Source organism: Zerene cesonia, unplaced genomic scaffold, assembly GCF_012273895.1.
Source record: "Zerene cesonia ecotype Mississippi unplaced genomic scaffold, Zerene_cesonia_1.1 Zces_u007, whole genome shotgun sequence".
Classification (NCBI taxonomy): Eukaryota; Metazoa; Arthropoda; class Insecta; order Lepidoptera; family Pieridae; genus Zerene; species Zerene cesonia.
In genome coordinates this window covers 926,340-935,683 of record NW_024045137.1, presented here as the reverse complement: position 1 = coordinate 935,683, position 9,344 = coordinate 926,340, and the positions used below count along the sequence as shown (strand labels likewise).

General features: G+C 41.9%; 1 protein-coding gene across 9 annotated transcripts in view; it reads right to left on the bottom strand.

Annotated features, from left to right (window-relative positions):
• Nucleotides 1–9,344, bottom strand: part of LOC119838990 (serine/threonine-protein kinase 10) — a 49,870-nt gene that overhangs the window by 13,528 nt on the left and 26,998 nt on the right. For 2 of the 9 annotated variants that reach the window (XM_038365151.1, XM_038365158.1), the window contains exons 9-19: nucleotides 9,198–9,239; nucleotides 8,351–8,377; nucleotides 7,904–7,985; nucleotides 7,319–7,557; nucleotides 6,643–6,885; nucleotides 5,319–6,161; nucleotides 3,971–4,135; nucleotides 2,030–2,207; nucleotides 1,327–1,427; nucleotides 737–858; nucleotides 132–242 (exon numbers count right to left, since the gene is read on the bottom strand). In XM_038365151.1, coding sequence (XP_038221079.1) covers nucleotides 132–242; nucleotides 737–858; nucleotides 1,327–1,427; nucleotides 2,030–2,207; nucleotides 3,971–4,135; nucleotides 5,319–6,161; nucleotides 6,643–6,885; nucleotides 7,319–7,557; nucleotides 7,904–7,985; nucleotides 8,351–8,377; nucleotides 9,198–9,239 — 2,153 coding nt within the window. Of the gene's footprint in view, nucleotides 1–131; nucleotides 243–736; nucleotides 859–1,326; nucleotides 1,428–2,029; nucleotides 2,208–3,970; nucleotides 4,136–5,318; nucleotides 6,162–6,642; nucleotides 6,886–7,318; nucleotides 7,558–7,903; nucleotides 7,986–8,350; nucleotides 8,378–9,193; nucleotides 9,240–9,344 lie in introns of all 9 variants that reach the window. The other 7 variants (XM_038365152.1, XM_038365153.1, XM_038365154.1 and 4 more) reach the window with 7 other exon arrangements.

Here is a 9,344-nt window from a genome sequence, read left to right as displayed (position 1 = left end):
ATTTAAAGTATTCTCAACATTCACAGAGGTAGCACCTCATGTTCACGGGCGGCGATGATCGCTCACCATCAGGCGAACCACCAAGCTCAGTGGCACAGATAAGAAAAAAAATAAAACTACAGCCAGCCCACCTCGCGCCGCCGTTGAGCAGCGCGGAGTCGTGCGACGCGGTGGTCGCGAGCGAGTCGGCGTCGCCGCGCCGCGACCGCTCCGAGCGGCCCGACCCGCTGTCCGAGCGCCGGCTGGAATTGTGACATGTGTACGATTATATTGGGGGGGGAAAAAATAAATAAAAATACCTTTATTTAACGGAAATAGTGTGACATGATATATAGAGGGCAAAAATTATTTTTTTATTTATTATTATATAGGGCAGCGTTAGAATTGTATAGTCACCGGTCCTTGATGAGTGCGCAAAGTTTGTATCATCAATCTTTCCGTTAAAAGGGGGTCCAAATCGAGTCTAAAGGAGTCGGTTGCGTACATACGTACAGGTGGAGCTTATAAAAGCGTGTTAAAAATAGATAAACACGCAAATTGTCTCAATTATATGCATTTAAAAATATAATCTCTTACCTCTATTTCTCTCCCTTTCTTTCTCTCTCTCTGTCTCACACTCACTATCTCTCACTCTCTCACTTAATATCTCTCACAATACTCTTAATTTTTCACAGCCTTTCTCCCTCTCACTCTATCTATATCTCTTACTCTGTCTATCTCACTCTTTCTCACTCACCTCTCGAAGCTGTCCGGGCTAAGCCGCGCGCTCTCCGCGGGCAGCGCTATGTGCGTAGCGGCCGAATCCCGGACGCGCACCTCCGACGCGCCGACCTCCACCACTGAGACGTGGGACGTGTCCTGCGAACGATAGCACTATAGTTATATAGATCAGCTAGACTAATAAATAAATGTGAATAGTTTTTTCTTTGAATTAGCTAATCCAACTAGTTCCAACTGCCATAAATAGTGATGGTTCAAGGGATTCAGTCTGGCGACACACTTACAGACAGACTGTCAGACAAACTGACCGACTGACTGACATGCTGACAGACCGATTGACTGACTGACAGTCTGACAGACAGAGTAACAGAAGAGTCCCGTTCCCGTTTTACCCTTTTCGAGTCATCATCATCAGCCTATATATGTTCCCACAGCTCCTATGACACAGGCCTCCTATGAGGGTTTAGGCCCTAATCCTTCCCCGAACTTTTGATTCTCGGACATGCCGGTTTCCTCACGATGTTTTCCTTCACCGTTTTAAGCCGTTTTCCTTTTCGAGTGCGTGACCCCAAAACAAACAAACGAACACACAGATGCAAAACTCACCAAGTTCAAGTTGTGCGAGTCGTCGAACACGCCCGAGTCGCCCGCGCCGGGGCTCAGTATCAGCACTTCGCTGCTGTCCAGCCTCCGCCCGCGGGACTTCTCTGGAAATGTATTATGTTTATTTATTATTATTATTATATAAAATACTAGCACACCCGGCCACGCGTTGCTGTGGCTGAGTAAAAATTAAAAATATTAAGATAATAAATTATTGGGATAATTAATTGAAATAAAAACTATCACATATGTTAAGTTGGACCAAATTACACATAAAATGCCAAATTTCAATCAAAACCGGTTGAGTTGGTGAAGAGTTCATTGGGAACATACATAATGACACTGGATTTTTATATATTAAGATTATGTGGAAGTCGAGCACGCATCGGCACGGGGAAGTATCACGCCCCAGCAGGAGACCGGCGTGAAATAGTCTTTCCCAGTCCATTCCTTTACTTCTCTCATCAATCCTTTCTTAATCCCTTTCCAATTTATAGTAGATCCATTCCATTCGTAGAAAAGTCTACGGGCGGTGGTAGCGCTTACCATCAGACGACCCACCAGCTCTATTACCGACGACGACATAAAAAAATATATATAACACTAGCTTCCGCGCGCGGCGCCTCCGGCCACGTGTCAATGTAGAAGATAGACCAACTCCACCATTCCACACGTGGCATTTCCGGGGTGTTAAACCTCAAGCCACCTGTATAGCACGCGGTGCAGTCCAGCGAGTCGAGGCTGGAGGGCGCGAAGCAGTCATCATCGGATGATGAGCCGGTAGTGCCGCCGCCGGTGATGACGCTCGCCGTGCCGCCGCCGACGATCACCACCTCGTCGGCTATCGGCGGCGTGCTGGATATGGTCACCGCGTTCGGCGGAAGCTGGGGGGGAGAGACCATTGAGAATAGAAATAGATACCATGATACAAAAAAATACCGTTACTTATTTTGCTATTCTGAACACAGGAAATACATATATTTTTTCCTATCGCAAAATTTAAGAGAAAATTAATTAGTACGTCAAAATAATGCGATGACGTCATGCATACGGTGAAATAAAAATATACCTTTTACCAAATTTCGACATGATACAAAAACTGACGTCTCCATTGCAACAGCAATACTAATAATACCTACTTCACCTCCTCTTTTTGAAGTCAGTTGAAAAGATAAATATAATGTGCAATATTTTGAAAATGCAAAAAAATACAGATTCTGTCATTTTTGATCTTATTTCACATACATAAAAAGAAACAAGCAATTGAAAAAATTGAGAAATATCATCAATTCGTTTTAAAAGCTTTTCTTTTCATTGTCAACAATCGAGTGTCAGTTTAGCTGAGGAACTCCGTGCTAATTATATTTTAAGATCTACATATTTATATGTATTCTGCCATTAATTGAATTTGAATATAAGTACTTGAATTTGAATCCAAAAAGTACTACATTTATATGCGTACGGCAATAGATTGAATTTGAATTGCAAAAAATTGAATTTAAATCCTAAAAGCCCAACACATACGCATTCTACAATAAATCGAATTACAATTTCAATTCCAATAATTTGAAATCGCATTTCAAAAAATACTATAATAACGTGTGTTATGCAAAAAAAGGTGTGTGTGCGATTCACACATGATAGAAGTGAAACTTCAGTAAATCGACGAAAGAATGAGATGAATATGTATGAAATATTATGTATATTTCTGTCTCATTCTTTGCCGGCTTCATTCTACACATTTTTGTATTTCTGTCTCTTACTTATCTGTCGTTTTTCCGTTGCATCAGGTTTGAAATCACAACGATTCTAAAGAAGTTTCACTTCAAAAAAAAAAAATGATTTAAAATTACAGTACTTTCAAATAGAATCCAAAAAGTACTAACTACCCAATATGCGTTATACAATAATTCGAAACTCAATTTCAATAATTTAAATCCTAAATATGCTTGTAGGGAGACACACATATTATGCAAATAATAAAAAAGACATAAATACGCTGATTGAAGCTACATTTAATTTTTAGTTTTATAGCATTGAAATGCTTTTATAAATGAGAAATTTTTTGAAAGAATAGAAAAGAAGCTTGATGAATGAAAGAAGATTTTTGAAGCTATATGTTTTCCCCACCTGGTCGCCATTATATTTAAGTCGGTAGCGTTTATACAGTAGCCTAAGTCACACACTGGTAAAGATTAAAGTTTTTATAAAATAAGGCTTTTATTTGGCGCTATACAACATTGGTGACCTCGACGTGATCACGGTGGGGAAACAATGAGGACACATACATAGACAAATAGCTTCAATCAGCGTAATTATTTTCATTATTTGCATATGTGTGTCCCTACAATGCTATTTATGTGTTCTGACAAAAAAAAGGTGTGTGTGTGCGATTCACACACGATAGAAGTGAAACTGCATTAAATCGACAAAAGAACGAGATGAATATATATAAAATATAAAATAGTATGTCTATTTCTGTCTCACTCTTTGCCGGCTTCATTCTACACATTTCTGTATTCGTGTCTCTCACCCGTCGTTTTTCAGTTGCATCAGCTTTGAAATCACAACAACGATTCTAAAGAAGTGTCATTTGAAAAAATTGATAAGATTGTGTTTTGTGTTGCGGCGACAACTCTGAACTCACCCGCTTGGCGGTGGTGAGCACGGGCGGGTGCGTGGTGGTGACGGTGACGAGCCCGCACGGCGCCGCCGCCAGCGAGTTCGGCTCCGCGCTCACCGACACCACCGTCACCGCCTGCCGCCCCTGCGTCTGCCCCTGCGCCTGCGCCTGCGCCTGCGCACGCGCAACCTTTATTTATTTCGTTTAGATTTATCAGCTGTTGTGTGCATAAACCATTTCTCTCAGTGCAAAAAAAAAAAACGTTTTGTAATTAAAAACTTTTTAACGGATTTTAAACGCGATTTATTCATTATATATTACAGCGAGCGTGGTTACGGGGAGTAAGGTGTTCGAAACGTCGGGTTAATGTATAATGAATAAATCGCGTTTAAAATCCGTTAAAAAGGTTTTAATTTCTAAATGTATAATACACGCGTAAAATCAAACACAAGAAAAAAACGTTACGTCTTACAAAATATATGCACAACAATAAAAGATAAACACAACATTCAGAATAAAAAAAACATGTATGTATACCTAAGGTGATATCTATAAATGACAAACAATAATTTAGAATTTATTCATATTAACATACAATATTTCGTGATTTGAGCAAGTAAAATATTAAGTGAATGTCCCCTAATGGGGTATGGAGCAGATGATGTACATCTGTTTCACTGATCGATTTTCTTTATGGACAAGTAGGTGATTAACCGTTTGTGTCCTGCCAAACCAAGACATTTTTTTTTTGTGCGTCCCCACCGGGAATTGAACCCAGGATCCCTCGGATCTACGCTCACGCGTTAACTATCAAGGAGGCGGTCAAGTAAAATATTATGTGAGTGTAAAATGATATTATAATTAGAGATAAGACGGATTTATTGCTTTCCGAAATTTATTGTAGGAGTCCGAGAAAATAGCACATATCGTTATGACCATCTTTATTTATTCACCAGTTGTGGCCCGCGGTTTTACCCACGCAAAACCTGTTGGTATATCGCCTAAAGCCTTCCTCAATGATCGGGCTCTCATCGAGGAAATTGTTGCTTGATCAAAATCCGCTGTGTAGTTTTAAAGATCTAAGCATACACACACACATACATAGGTACAGACGCGGGAAGCGACTTTGCTTTATACTATGTAGCGATAATAAGTACATTAAGTTAATAGAAATAACTAGCTGACCCGGTAAACGCTGTTCTGCTTTATTCTTATCATTTAGGGTTATAAAAAATAGATGTTGTCTGATTCTCAGACTTACCCGATTATCACAAAAAATTTAATCAAAATCGGTCAAGCCGTTTCGGAGGAGTATGGCAACGAAAACTGTGACACGAGAATTTTATATATTAGATTAAAACAGGTAACTCACCGAAACCGGGCGTATCTCGAACGAGCTCTGCGCCTTATTCTCCTCAATCGAGCCCGATCTCGCGTAATCTCTTATCACTCTTCCCATCTCCACTCGATCCTTGTCGTCGACGGAGCGAGACCGTGACTCTATCCGGCTCACTTCGGCGCTGACTCTCTTCCCGTCGCCCCTATCGATCTCGTCCGTGGACCGCGCGCGTTCCATGTCGCCTCTAATCTCTTCACCACTCTTCGCGTTCACGTCAACGCCGGGTCTCTCCACAGCGACTCTCACGTCGTCGAGACTCTTTCTCACCTTGACCTTCTCGTTGTGCTTCACGGCTTCGTTGATCTCCATGCTCCTTCGCTTCACGTCGTTCACTTGGCCAAGTCTCTTGTCCGCCGCGTCCGGGCTCACTTTGATCTCAATGTCCTTTTTAATTTCTGTCCTGTTCAGGTCCACGTTGACATCCGCCTTGGGTTTGTTGTCGACAGCCGTTCTAGTATCTCTAAGTCTGACGTCGATTCTGTTCCCCTCCAGCTCCACGCTGGTCCTCTTATCGGATTTCACGTCTGCTCTATGCGCTTCCGTTTCCGTGCTATTCCTAACGTCCGGTTTGCCGTCGAGCTTTTTCTCGACTTCGATGCTCCTTGTAGTCTCCTTGCAGTCGACTCTGTTCCTGTCTATTTCGGTGCTGTTTCTGTTGACGTCGAGGCTCTTCGCTCTATGCCTGTCCACGTCGACGTTTGTCCTCTCGTCTTTGATCTCTATTCTATCTGGCTTTGGTTTGTCTATTTCCGTTACGTCTATCTTTTCCGTGTTTTGTGATTTTTTCTCGACCGCCTTTTCCGCTTCTCGACACACCTGTTTATAATAACAAAGAAGTGTAATGTCAACTGTTTATAATAAAAAAAATATCTCTTGCCTCCCTTAACAAAACATTTAACAATAATCGTTATATATACTCTTGGTCACTAGTTGTAATGGTATACTAATATACTAATAGTATATGCTGAAATAAGACCGACGCGGCGGAGTTATAACGTTCTATCGAGCACCCGCACACACAACGGTGGCTGGCGGAGTACTGACCTTAAATTATTAAAAGAACAATACAATGAATTACTGAACTTGTTTACTCTCTTATCACCTTTTCAACCTACTTTGAAACTACTTACATTACAAACTATTCATATTGTACTGTCCGATAAATTATCGAAACTCGAACGCCTTAGCTTGTACATAGCTACACTCCAAGTCTAAGAGTCGAACCCTACACGCTTCGTCCCACACACATACACTTTCCACACTTTACACCACACTCCACACTACACACCAGACGCACCTGGTCAACGATAAGCTTCCCCGCGGTGGTGGGGCTCGCCGGCGTGGGCGGCGGCGGCGCGGGCTGCTTGCGCGCGCCGCGGGACTGCGACGGCGGCGGGGTCACCGGGGTCACCGGGGTCGCAGGGGTCGTGGGGGTCGCGGGGATCGTGGGGGTCGTGGGAGTGGTGGGGGTGGTAGGGGTCGCGCCGGTGGCGAGGGACGCGGGCGGCGGCGGCGCGGGGCCCTTCTCTTTCTTTGGGGCCTGCGGACACGCGTTGGAATTTGAATTACAGTTGATAATTATAGGACATGCATGCATTTATTACATTGAGAGGGTACTTTTTTAGAACGCAGTGTAATACAACTATTTTAACTATTTTGGTGCTTAAAAAAATTGTATGTTCTATTCAAGTTTGTCAAAATTAAAGTACATTATTCTAGTGTGAAAAAAATATACATATTTTTATAGTTTTTTCTTGTTTTTTAATCGAGCTCACAACATTATGCTCTAGTTGTTGGCTTATGGTGGCCGGAAAACCTCATGTAATGTGTCTAATTATAATACATGTAATGAAGAAAATCTTTGACGACCACGCGATCGGATCCGCGGGCGCAAAATTACCATTAAATCAATCGTAGTTAATTCAACATTCATTGGTTTCACTCAACGCGTGCACAACGTAAACGCAACTCACGGGCGGCTTCCTGTCAGCGTGCGGCTGGTCGTCGTCGTGCGGCCGCTTCGTCGCCGGCACCGGCGCCGCGCCGGTCGCGGGCGCGGTCACGGTCGCCTGCGCGGTCGCGGGCGTGGTCGCGGTCGCGGTCGCGGGCGTGGTCGCGGTCGCGGGCGCCGGTGAGGCGGCGCGCGGCGAGGGCGGGGAGGTGGGGCGCGCGGGGGCGGGCGCCGCGCCCGTCGCCGGCTCGGGCTCCGACACTGCGACACGTGGGTGTACATTAACAAACATACAAACAAACACAAAAGCCGTATCCTTTTTTTTACCCTTCTCAGTCCTCTCCCTTATTCCCCGTATCAATCCTTTATGAATCGAATAACATTCAAAGTCTACAATCCATTTGTGTAGGCGTACGGTCTACAAACAACATTACACCTTTTTATTTTTTTAATATTATTCTGTCACAGCGCTGTGACAGAATAAATTTATTTAAAGAGGAAATTAATAACCAAAGTATTAACGACTGGAAAGAAGGAATGGACTGAGAAGGACGAGCAAAAGGACGCGAGCCTGCGTTATTTGAAGTTCGGTTAAAAAATAACTCACTCTTGATGTCCGGCGTCTCGCCCGACCGGACGGACGTCGAGTCATCTTCTATCTCCATCTGCATTTGGGAGCTGCGATGTTCCTGTGAACGAAAAGGAAAATATGTACATATTTTTTTAAATTTTATACTCAATTAAAATATTATCTGATTTACGAGTTTAGAGCAGCAGTATTCTATCAAAATAAACTTATTTGGATGTATGGTTTTTATATAAAAATAATTCATAGCAAACTGTGATTGACACACATTATAAAAAGAAGGTCACATATATAAAGCAATTACGAGTCAATGAGTGACCAAAAACCCAATATTAAAACAAAAAGAAAAACCTACGAAAAAGATTAATCAATCACCATAAATAAATTTACAACTTGTAAATTAAGTTAATACATAAATTATACAAGTATACAAATTATACATCAAAGTATACAAAAAGCAATCGATACCTTCGACGACGGCTGACACTCGCGCTGCTGTGTGTCCAAACGGTAAGCGATATAACACACACAAACACAATGTTAACGTACGTATAATCGTTAGTAGCATACACACACACATATATACCTAGGCGAAATAAATAAAAACTTTAGAAATTTTGTCAGTCCGTATGTCATTTGCAAGTAGAAATACTGATTTTGTAAATATACCATTTTCTTGATATCCCCTTTAATATTTTTTTATACCAGTCTATATAATTTCATTATTAAAAAAATATATAAACAGCTGTAATAAGGTCCCAATAAAATAAGTGGTGAATATATTAAATATGTACATACAGATCGAATGAGTGTAGTGTTCAAAAGTGCACACACACACACTCTAACAAAACTACAAAATCACTTTAAATTCATAGCTTCATTCATAGATATACAATTCCACCAAGGAGTAATCATACAAATACTGTAATAACAATTATATATAAGCTATAGGAACTCATAGAATTTCTCTACCAATTATTTTATAGGGAAGTTAAACACAACACATAAAGCACAACACACATTATGGTTCACCGTTCTCAACATACTCGTATCTACAAACTAAAAACTAAAAAAAAATTAACCCAAAGTCGTGAAGTAAAACTTTTTAATTTCGCAAAATAATAAACAAAACCTACATCGTTTCATATTAATCCCAAAAAATCAATCCCCATGCCTACAAGACTATCACGGGCCGAAAAAAAATTGCAGTAAAATTGCAAAAAAAAAAAGAATTTTTCATCACCCCCATAAAAAAAAATCAAAACCACCCCTATCAGTCGAGAACGGCGAACCCCGGCGCACAGTACTAACCAACCCTCTGATATTGCTCCCGGCTCGCGCGCGCCCGCCGCCGCCGCTGCCCGTCCGTGAGCGTGCGAACACGTGCGGTTAGCGCGTACAGTGGACAAGTGACCCCCGCCTCTCTACATAACCTAACCTAACTGGGTGACCGCCTCTCTAT